The sequence below is a fragment of the Anoplopoma fimbria genome, chromosome 2, assembly GCF_027596085.1.
Source record: "Anoplopoma fimbria isolate UVic2021 breed Golden Eagle Sablefish chromosome 2, Afim_UVic_2022, whole genome shotgun sequence".
NCBI lineage: Eukaryota > Metazoa > Chordata > Actinopteri > Perciformes > Anoplopomatidae > Anoplopoma > Anoplopoma fimbria.
This window is the reverse complement of record NC_072450.1, coordinates 23,695,398-23,707,463: the sequence shown is the minus strand read 5'-3', so window position 1 is coordinate 23,707,463 and position 12,066 is coordinate 23,695,398. Positions and strand designations below refer to the sequence as shown.

The 12,066-nt window shown below is 40.0% G+C and overlaps 1 protein-coding gene across 1 annotated transcript; it reads left to right on the top strand.

Annotated features, from left to right (window-relative positions):
* Nucleotides 1-1,097: 1,097 nt before the first annotated feature.
* LOC129104720 (cytochrome P450 27C1) lies at nt 1,098-9,150 on the top strand. Its single transcript, XM_054615539.1, has 9 exons — nt 1,098-1,515; nt 2,433-2,623; nt 2,975-3,174; nt 3,426-3,635; nt 4,437-4,600; nt 6,783-6,949; nt 7,229-7,307; nt 7,540-7,743; nt 8,323-9,150. The coding sequence occupies exons 1-9, from the start codon at nt 1,225-1,227 to the stop codon at nt 8,440-8,442; spliced, it is 1,626 nt and encodes a 541-aa protein (XP_054471514.1). The 5' UTR covers nt 1,098-1,224; the 3' UTR covers nt 8,443-9,150.
* The last annotated feature ends 2,916 nt before the right edge of the window (nt 9,151-12,066 follow it).

Here is a 12,066-nt window from a genome sequence, read left to right as displayed (position 1 = left end):
TAGTCACACTGAGGACTACTGGGTACACATTACAGTACATCTATTTATTTTAATTTGCCTAAGAAAAGAGAGTGTAGCTGCAAGAATATTTTTTCCCCTTGGAAGATTGGAAGGAGGGAAAGCTTTTAACTTTATTTATTTGCTTGACATGAGTAAAATTCGGGGATAGAGAGGGGTGAGGGGTCTGGGTTTTCTTCCTCTGCTTGTGGATGATTTGAAGACGTCCCAAAAACAACATTCAGTCTGATACCAAAGTGGTGGGTGTGGGGAAATACTCACCACTGGCCCAGTCTGTTTAATCCCTTTTTTTTGTGTCCTCATGAGGCTAGAGGGTTATAGTAGAAGCAATAAGTAGTGGGGAAATACTCAGTGTTCTGATTCATATTCTTATAATTGATGCATTCTTTAAGAGTCGATTAAGCTCAGTGATTTGATTGACCAGAAAGGTGATCAAAGCAATCAGATGATCAAAAGCAGTGATTAGTTCAGGTTTTAAACCTCCACTTGAGGATCTGCCATCTACTATTAAAGTATTGGAAAGCTTCAAGAGGAATGTTACACATAACAGCTCGCATCGTGTGCCTCCGACTATCCAGACTTTTCTCTGCAGTCTTTCTCCACAGATTGTATACAGTCTCTCGGTATTCCTTAAATGATCACCGTTGAACATTAACAAACCAGTGAGCACTCCACTGTATCTGTAAACAGACAGTGATTTGTGAAAAAAACAAAACACCTCCCTCTGAATGTGGATGTGCTCGAGTTTTACACGAGCGAGACTGTGGGAGGGATTATCTTTTGTTAAATAACCAATTTAAACATGCAATATATCTTAATCTAACTTTAATCACATTAACTTGTATTCAGTGTGTGTGTGTGTCTTTGTGTTGATCGCTGTGATGTAACTGTTTGGGCACGTTTTAGCGCACTCCTTTCCAAATAAAAGAAGGAACCCAAGAGCTTTAGGGGGAAACGCCCACACCCGAATACAGAGTTATCCCTCCCTCCTTTTGAAAGCGAACATCCAATCCTCTTCCACTTCTGCAGTTGTACAAGCAACTATTTAAAAGCAACCCATAATACAATCCCAACTTACAATACCCCATAGGGAGGAGCGCGTTTGCATGTGCCAGAGACTTGCATTTGCAGATGTGAACACTTCCGATTTCAAACTTTTCAAACTTTTTTTTGGAGAACAGAACCACCAAAAAAGTTTCCAAAAAAATGGCAATCCTGTCTCATTTGACGACAGCATGTTTGAAGAATCTGCAAGGCGACCGGCTAAATAAGCAGCTGTCTTTCATTCTACGCGCATTGCACAAGTCAGCAGCCAGCGAGGCTTTTGGGATGTCCGCGGCTGGAGAAGAGGCCATGCCTGACAGGCTGATCCCACCGGCGGCTGTCGGCGAGAAAACCAGAATCAAGACCCTGAAGGAGATGCCTGGACCCAGCACCTTAGGCAACTTGATCGAGTTCATCTGGAGAGACGGTTTCAGCAGAATCCATGAGATTCAGGTAATGTTGTCCATATATAACATCTCCCCTTTCTCTCTGCGTCTCCCACCGATGGCAGCGAGTCCTTGTATTCTCAGCGTCAACCAAATTTGCCACCTATGCGTAAAATGGCACAGACAGTTGCGTAAAAGTGCACCAGGAATTTGGTCGCTGGTTAGCTTTCCATTATTATTTTTGAGGCAGTGTGCCGGGGGAGTTTCATGCTACACTAAATGGGATCTCTCAATAACAATTTACAGGAAATAATCTTGTTGTACAACGCTTTCCTATCAATCTGTAGAGGAAATCTTAAACAAGCTGTAAATTATCCAAGCCTTGCTGTCAATCAGCATGAGAAAAACTGTTTTGCTACACTTACCTTATGGTAGTGTCAGGACAAGTAGTTACTCATCTTCAAGGAAGTGGATACACACTGATAATGACACACACTGTAATGGGATATCTAAAAACATCCATAAGCTCAGATAAACTCCTCTTTCCGTTTTAATTTAATCATAATCGGTGCAGCTGTGGGAACATTACCATTTGCCATTGGCATTGAAATATTGACATCACCTCTTATTGAACCAGCATTCAGACAGAGAAAAAGTAAGACCGGTGAAACATAGTGGTTCTACTGGAGATCTATTGACACCATGTCTGCCAGACAACACTAATCTGCCGAAATGCAATCCATACCTTTACCATTATGACTTGATCTTATTCAATCGGATACAATCAAACATACATTAACATTTCTGAGCTAAATCATAGATTTAACTTAATAGGTTGTATCTGCATATACACGTATTTTACGTTACATTTCATTTTGATTTTATAAATCATATGTCTGTCTAAAGGAGGGAAATCAGTCCTGGATTTCCTCCAAAAGAAACAGATTTGACTGGTTTTTTTTTTATGTCTCTACTGCTTTATAGATGGAGCACAGGAAGCAGTTCGGCAAAATTTTCAAATCCCGCTTTGGGCCCCAGCTGGTGGTCTCAGTGGCCGACCGTGACTTGGTGGCGGAGGTTCTGAGGGCTGAGGGTGTTGCCCCTCAGAGAGCAAACATGGAGTCCTGGAAAGAGTACAGAGACATGATAGGCAGTTCCACTGGCCTCATCTCAGCGTGAGTCCCCTTTCAAGCTTTGATCTTTGACTCTGGAGGAGAATGACCTCCTGAAATTTGTGATTTCCATATGTGTAGATGGACATAAAACTAAACTCTGTGGGGGCTACATTTCCAGGGTTAGCTCACTCATAGTATGCATACCCTTTTGCTTCTCAATAGTCTAACTTTTGTTTCTCTGAACCCTTTTGGCATCAATACTCCTAGTTTTTCAAACCGCTTCAACACTATCATTTTTCATGAAAATCATTTTTTTTTTCTCCAAATACGTCTGTGAATGTCCTTTATTAATACAAAACAATGCACAGGGATGCCACATATTCACCTTGTCTCTTGTGTCCTGTTCTCCAGTGAGGGAGAAGATTGGCTGAAGATGCGAAGCGTGCTCAGGCAGCTCATCATGCGTCCCCGTGACGTAGCAGTCTTCTCTGATGATGTGAACGAAGTGGTAGATGACCTCATCAAGAGAGTTTGTATTCTGCGCACCCAGCAGCCTGATGGAGCAACTGTCGTCAATGTGAATGACCTCTTCTTCAAATATGCCATGGAAGGTTTGTAAAGACCCTAGAAAGGGTGTTTGTGAATGAATTGGATGTTAGAAAAGTAGGATTTGAAAAGGGGTGGTGCAGGCTAGATATGGATGATGAAAAATAAAAATAAAACCTTTGCACATTGTGATGAACCTGTTTTACGTTCCATTTAGACTTCAGGAACAGGGGATGGTAAGGAACCCTTGCAGCTTTCCAACTGTACTGAAAAGATTATTCAAACGTCTCCCTCTTCCTTGCCATTGTCTTTACAGGTGTGGCAGCTATTTTGTACGAGTCCCGACTCGGCTGTTTGCAAAATAAGATTCCCCAGGAAACCCAAGACTACATCAGCGCGCTGCACCTCATGTTCAGCTCCTTCAAGACAACCATGTATGCCGGGGCCATCCCCAAGTGGCTCCGACCTATTATCCCCAAACCATGGGAGGAGTTCTGTCTCTCCTGGGATGGCCTCTTCAAATTCAGTAAGTCACAAAAAGGGCACAAAAAATAGTGGACAGTCTGCATGCAGTAACTAGAGTACTTTCATATTAAAAGGGTATTTAGTTAAGTACTAAATTGAAGCAGGGGAGGCAGAGATATCCTGATTTATGGCCCAAGAACTCTGGACTTTAATGTTGTTAATTTGTGCTCCCCAAGCCCAAAAGCCATCATCAGGAGTTGTATTTTCAGACTTGACCAAGCTTCTCCAGAGCCACAAAAGAAATTATAACTTTTTTCACAGGCGGAGGAGCACTCCCTATACAATCAGTGTAATTCTTCTTCAAGATTTCCTGTGCCTTTTTTATTTGAATGACTAGAAGGGCTTTTAAGGAAGTCTTTGTCTTTTAAAAAAAAAACCACACAATATGATTTGTTGCATCATCCAAAAACCAATTGAGGCAGAGAAATGTATGACCTAAAGTACCACTATACATGTTTCCACAATGGCTTCCTCCAAACGTCATTATAAAAGGTCTCAGTGTGTAAATATGTTAGAAAATGCTTTCTATGTGATCCTTTTTAAAAACAGTGCAGCTTGGGTCTAGTTAAGCATTTACAAACTTTCTTTTTTTGTATAGATAGCCTGGCATCATTAGAAAGGAATTTAGATTTGCATCTAAATCTCTACTGCTCTATAATGGGATTGTGGGAGTACGGGGCCCCTCTGTTACAGTCCTGTTCCTTTTTTTCCATTTCTTTCAATACTGTCTTTCACCTCCCCTCCTTCCCCTCTTTCCCCCGTTCCCATTCATCCCAACTTGTTTTACTCTGTCTAATCCCAGGCCGTCTTCACGTTAATAAGAGGCTTGCAGAGATCAAGGGACAGCTGGAGCGAGGAGAGGACGTGAAGGGGGGACTGCTCACACACTTGCTCATTACCAAGGAGATGACCATGGAGGAGATTTACGCCAATTTAACGGAGATGCTACTGGCTGGGGTCGACACGGTGTGTGTGTGTGTGTGTGTGTGTGTGTGCCTGTGTTTAATTACATGTGCAGAGAGGGGTTTCAGAAGTGTACAGGTTCTTTAGCAGGAATAAGCGAGGTTGTGAGTCGTGCATGTCTGCGTCTGTGTTCTTATTTCAGACTTGAATTTCAAGGGTTGGGTTTCTGGCGCCACATCCATGCCTTTGTGGCTGTGCCAGCGTCAGGTCAGCGCAGTGAATCAGGGAGGTTACACAGTATCCTACTGACAAACTTGTTCTTACTCAGATTTAGTTTCTCATCATTTGTCATTGTCTGTTAGATCTACACAGGGGGAGCATTGTCCTTTGTCTCCTTCACCAGACATCTGTGTTGTGTGTTCATGTGTTTTGACAATAGAACTTAATTAGATTGCAGTTGTAAATGATTAAGACTTTTTGTTTAATGACATTGAAGTATCTTTGTTGAAGGAAAGTTTTACTCTTTTACCTTTTGAATTGGCAGATTAAAGAATAGAGAAATGGGAAACACTGGAAGGGAGCAGAGACATTACATATAGTCTCAGCCCACTGAGTCATTAGACGCTCCCCATGCAACCCAGACGGAGTTAAAAAGGTTCACAAAAAATATTTGAAATTAAACTCGAAATATTCCTGAAACTAGAAAATCTGTTGAAAATAGTGCTCGATGTTTCACACTTGTCTGGTATGTCTTTGCATCTGCACCTGTGTGTATACTGTGTGCACATGTGCACAGTTGCTGCCTAATGTGTTTGGGGTACTGTCAGATTAATGATAACTACGGGTGTAGAATGTTTTGTTCTGAGCTGGGGGCCAAGGGATAAAAGGGTGTGTGTATTTGTTGAACTTGTGGTAACGGCCACATCCTGGTAGGGGGTGGACTTAGCTGAGCCATTACCTGACCCTGTGGTGCATTTCCCTTTACTCAGCACACACAAGAGCTGTCAAGACACATTAGCTACAGGCAGAGTTATATCCCAGACTGGGCAGAGGTGAGATGAGGGGGAGAAAAAAAGGGGGTTGGCCTGAGGAAGAGTGTTTCTGTCATGAAACTGGAAAGGTTGGGAGGCTGGCGTCATAAGCGGGGGAAAAAGACGAGTTGGGTGTACAATGAGCTTTTGTCATATGATTCCTCTCTGGCTTTGTCAGAGGTGTTGCCAGCATCTGTCCCACCTGGGGTTGTTTGGGTTCAAGTTGGATGTGGAGAGGGGGATGACAAAGTGGGAGGGAGAATCTGAGGAGGGACAGGGTGAAGAGGGAGGTGGGAGAAGGAACTGTGAGAAGGATGGTGGGGCTTATACAAGGATAGAGCCTCTTTTGATCATTAGTTAGTCAGAGATATTGACCTTAAACCGACCTCTGGAGGGTGTATTTAGTGTGATGTTGGAACAAACAAGGCTGGACCTCTGATACCAGTAGATGTCACTAAATGCATGGATGGAAAATGGAGGAGGTTGGATGGAAAGATAGGAACAATTAATCTGGGTTGGGGTAACAAGGCATTTGGAACAGTGAGTAAAGATATGATGTGGATACAGGGAAGATGACACACATTTTCATATAATTTGCTCCCTTGCCTACGTCATTGAAATGTATTTGTAAGTGGCTTTTGAGTCAGAAAAAGGACAAATTGAGAGCCAAAGATGGGATGACAGTTGTTAGGGCAGTCACGAAAAGAAAAGAGGAAATAAAAATCCGGGTGTGTCTGATGAGAAGGGAAACCACGAGATGTGCGAGATCAGGAAACCTATCAGAAATTCTGGAACTAGAGCGAGGTTTTTTCGATACTGCGTTTACTCATTACTGTTTTGAAGTGTACCCTGTAATGCTGCTGTTATAAAAGTGTGGAACAATAGAGTGAGTTTCATCAAGGTGCATTTGGATGGGAAGGCTGAGTGAAGTAAGACGAGGGATTGAGAGCTCAGAGTGCAGCTGGTGGAGTGGACTCGAGTGTCCTCGCAGCACGTGGATTTAGCTCCCTCTTCCTCAAAGCTGCTCACGGTTTCCCAAAAACTTATGCAACATCACAAAAACTTTTATATCCACTTGCATTGCAGTCAAACCTATTGCAAAACATCCCCCCCAAAAAAGGCTAAACCAATACTAATATAAAACACATTGAAAGAGTTATGTCTACCACCTTTTTTTTTTTTTTTTAATATGATATCCTTTTCTATTCTCCCAGACATCCTTCTCCCTGTCCTGGGCCAGCTACCTGTTAGCACGGCACCCTCATATACAGCAGCAAATCTTTATGGAAGTGAAGAACACTCTGGGACAAGGAGCAGTAGCCACAGCCGACGATATCCCTCGCCTGCCTCTCATCAGAGGGCTGGTCAAAGAGACACTCAGGTGCAGACTGCATGGATAGTTATTCTCTTTACGTGTTATCTTCGCTAGCTGTACAGGTCTCATGTTTGTTATTGTTTTTGGTTTGCCCTCACTTTCTAGTTTAATATACTTTAAAAGTTAGGCCTCACCTTTTGTTCAATATGTTCACATCTCAAATGTCTGCATTATCTTCCCTGTGTGTGGCTTTTACTTATCTTAATCTTGGACTTAAACTTTGGGAAAAGATAAATGTATAGTGCTGTTTAATAACAGTCTTTGTGCAACCCTCCCTGGGAGCAGGCTTTTTCCAGTTCTCCCTGGCAACGGACGGATTACCCAGGATGACCTGGTGGTGGGCGGATACTTCATCCCTAAAGGGGTAAGACGACTGATGGAGACAGAATAGATGCGAGCCCTCTAGATTGTGGATGTTGCTGAAGAAAAAGCATGACCATAAGAGAATCCAAAAACATTACAGTGGGACCAGATGTAACCTGATCCTGCATTACTCATACAGCTCTCCCTTCCCCTCTTGCTTATGTGCATGTACAATAGTCCAGCTGTGTTCATTACACAACTGACCGCTTTTTTTTTGTTTTCTCACTTGTTAGACTCAGTTGGCCCTTTGTCACTACGCCACATCTTTCGAAGAAGAGAACTTTGCCGAAGCTTCTGAATTCCGACCGGATCGCTGGATAAGGAAAGATTCCACGGATCGTGTCGACAACTTTGGCTCGATTCCCTTTGGCTACGGCATCAGGAGCTGCATTGGCAAGAGAGTGGCAGAGTTAGAGATGCATCTAGCTCTCACAAGGGTAGGGGATAAATCACTTAGCTACACACATGTCCACAAGTATCCACTTATATGAATGAATGAAGTTCTTATATTGTGTCATGCATACAATAGTGCCCAGCCCTCATGGGCGTGCAAAATACCGTAAATTTATATATACCAGATCCAGAGCCAACTCAAAGAAGTTTCACAAACGGATCATCCGGGCTTAATTTTCTACAACACAAATCACTGATAAAAACATTTACTTTATTGTACTAAAGAAATCAGTGTTAGTACAAATTTAAAGGTCCATCTTGCCTTCTATATCAGACTTTTGAGATAACATTTGCAAGCCTAAACACTAATTCCACAAAACTAAATTTTGTGGAATCATTTCATAGGAAATTGACATTCTTTATTTTTTATAATCTGTATGGAACAAAAAATATTTTTTCATTTTCTACCAGTCCCAAATCTCATAGCTCACACACTCCATATTTTTGATGGCCAGAGGAAGTGTAGGAGTTTTCCAGCTGTGCTACTAAAGATGTTTGGCTTTAAGAGAAACACTAAACAAATTACTCTGATTGACTTCTCCTTGTCTTATCTACCTGTGCAGCTCATTCAAAGGTTCCGCATTGGCATGTCTCCTCTCACCGACGATGTCAAGGCCAAAACCCACGGCCTGCTCTGCCCTGCAACCCCGATCCACCTGCAGTTCATCGACCGGGAAAACTAGACTCAGACTCCATAAGTTCTGCTGTACTGTATGATTTTTTTTTTTAAAGCACTGATTCATCATACTTTTTTTTTTTTAATACACCTTCTATTGTTGGGTTGTAGATACAAATCTGAGACTGAGGTTTTACTCAGGCAATGTGTCTCAATGTCTCCTGTTTGTTATTAAGGAGGACACAAAAACAGTACTGGACCACTAATGTAAAGATAGCTGTCCATAGTATGTTATACGTATGTAGTGAATTCCCCTGCAGTTCGGCCTGTTACTCCTTCCATGTATTCAATTCAAAAGAATTTCGGAAAAATGAACTTTAATCTTTAAATTCAAACTGTATTTTAATTATATCAATGTGCATACGTATATATGTAAAGTGTGCACACACCTTAATACATAATCATGCTTTTTCCTTCCTAAATTTGAGAAAGCAATTCACTAAGAATGTTGAAAGGCAGGAATGTACTGAGAATGAGCTGTTTTAAGAGGTCCAGCATGTATGTATATAATGAGATTTATTTTAAGATGTGTGAATACAAGCATTTTACCGGCATGTTGGATATTTAGATTTTATTGAGAGGGTTAACGTATGTCACTGAACAGCTATTACGAAGGATCACACTGGTTTGAATGGAAGGAAATTTTACATCTTTGTATTTATCTGCTCTTTTATCTTTCTGTATCCTTTTTTTAATGTAGTTCCAGTTAAAACTTGTAAACAATAAAAATTATCTAAATATTATTTTAAACATTGTTTTGTGTTGTCCTTTGTTAAGGTCTATAAGTCGACCAAATGATGCAATGTAATCGATAAGTTGAGTAAAGGAGGTCGATAGCAGGAAACAGAGAGAGAGAGAGCCTTCAAGTTAAAACGTGCACGTTTTCAGACGAGAAATTATCCAGCAAAAAAATATTTGTATTTATATCTTTATTTTAATTGCATGCAGAATAGTTAAAATTGCGAACAGTTAATAAACATGAAGGATTTTGAATCGGATAGTGGATTGGCGTTATGGGAAGTGGACGAGAGCAGGCGGCAGCAGCAGGGGGCGATGAAATAAAACTGCGTTCAAGTCGGACAGATTTCAGCCTTCAATGAAAACACAGGAAGTCAATGACATGTTTACATCCTGTTCGTTACATTTGTAGGCTACCTGTAGTTTGCAGACTTCGTTTGGATATCTTCTTATTTATTGAACTATGTCATTATAATAATTGAGGATATAAGATTGGGCATATATTAGTTCTTGGATGTCATATTTATTTAAACATTTATATAAATAAATACACCTGAAGGTAGTGTAATTTCTAAATCATACAACCGTAAATTTTTAGTAATTTGAAAAACTGACCCAACAGTCCAAACATCACAGGTACATAAATAGTTTACACACTGAGGAAAAGTTACGCTGCAAGTTTCCATCAAAAGGTTTTCTGATGCTTCACAATCGTTAATCTATGGACTTCACACATTAAGGCTCTCTGACTGAAAATGTTTTGACATCAAGTTGGAATTAGGCTTTCTCAATAAATATCTTTATTTACAGACACGAAATAAATAACCTTACATAATAATAGTAATAATAATAATAACAATTATTATTATTATTATTATTATTATTATTATTATTATTATTATTATTATTATTATTATTAGCCTCAGTCCACTAGCCAGCAATCTAGCGTCACATCTTACATTTACACAAGAAAATAAGAATTTCCTACAAAACGTGTTTATGACGTCAGAGCAAATCGGGATTATGGGTACATCCCAAATCTCTTGTTTGTCGTCTCCTCGCTCCTCGATCCTCGCTTGAACCGGAAGTCGTTCTCCGCCGCCATGTTGCCGGCCGTCCCTAAACTCTTATTTCGGAGGAGACATGAGCGAGGATGCAGATCATCCTTTCAGGAAGTGTTGTCAGATCACACACTGAATGGATTAAAGTTAGAGAGAGAGTTAAAGAGTTGGAGAGTTAAAGAGTTGGAGAGTTTGTCTGTCTGTAGAAACACTTTTACATCATTTATCTTCATTTCCATTCATTCATATGAGGCTGATCATTCCTGAGTGTTGGTTGATGAGTTATGTAATAACAATTTACCCCTAAATATTGAGCCTAATAAATTCATTCCAGTGTTTAGGAGAAAACATAATCATATTCTGGATTATTTAATAATGACATCACAATCCGAATTTCAAAACATACAGACGTTAATAATTCATAAATAAGACAAATGCATTTCACCGGTAGAAATCGGTCCTTATGAGCAGGACACAGAACACAGTATAAATACACAGAACTGCACTACCGCTGCACTTATTGTATTCGTATTAGTTTACTGCACTTATCCTATTCGTAGTAGTTTGTAGCACTTATTGTATTCGTATTAGTTTGTTGCAATTATTGTTTTCGTAGTAATTTGCCTCTGCACTATACTTTTGCTCTGGCTTATGCTTTGAGATGCTTGTTTAAGAAAGGAGATGCACTTATGACTTCTGGTGACTAGTAGTTCTCTTGAATACCTATGTTGAATACACTTCCTGTAAGTCGCTTTGGATAAAAGCGTCTGCTAAATGACTGTAATGTAATGTAATGTAATGTAATAACACAGTATCAATACTGAGAACACAGTATAAATACACAGAATATAGCATAAATACTAAGAACATAGTATAAATACACATAACACAGTATAAATACTAAGAGTATAAATACTGAGTGCAGGTAACAGGCTGCAGAGAGAAATACATTTCTGCAGATTAATACTATAAATACTTTGTGTCTTTAAATATAGTACATTTACTACTCTTTGTGTCTTTATTAATATTAGTGTGATGATTACTTTGTGTCTTTATTAATATTAGTACAGTGATGATTACTTTGTGTCTTTATTAATATTAGTACAGTGATGATTACTTTGTGTCTTTATTAATATTAGTACAGTGATGATTCCTCGCATCTCTCCATGCATCCCTGGTGGGCGGGACTAAGGAAACGACGCAAGTGAGGGAATCGAGGAGGCAAGGGTACATCCCAAGTCTCTTAAATTGCCTCCTTGGCAATTAAATCTGGCTCATCTCGAACGACCTATTTACCCAAATAGTCTAACAACCCATTTACTAAATACATCAATCAATCATTTTAAGAAGCATTACATGCAGATGATTTCATTGTTCGCCCTGTGACGAATTTATTCAGGATTAGTTTTGGGAAAGTGGCAGGAATATGACTTTATAACAGTTTTAGTATGTTCATTATTTAGGATATTTGTGTATTTATTTAATTTATCTCTCGCTGGAGGAAAAACGTTTTGAAAATGCAATGCAATTCAAATGTGATGGCGAGCTGTCTTTGTTTTCGGCTCAATTTGCATAATCAAAACTGTGCACTGCAACAAGCTGACGTCTCGGTGCGCCGAATTGCATTTCACGTGTTCATTAAATGCGGCAATAACACAGAAAAGCGTTAACCACGTTTAAGCAGCATCATCTTTCGAAGAACCAACTCACACATTCCAGATTATATTTGCATTAGCACAAACACTCCTAATCTGACATTAGTCATTATACAACGTGAACAAGGCCAATTACATTACACCCCATGTACGGACCCTAGTTTATTTATGTTTCTA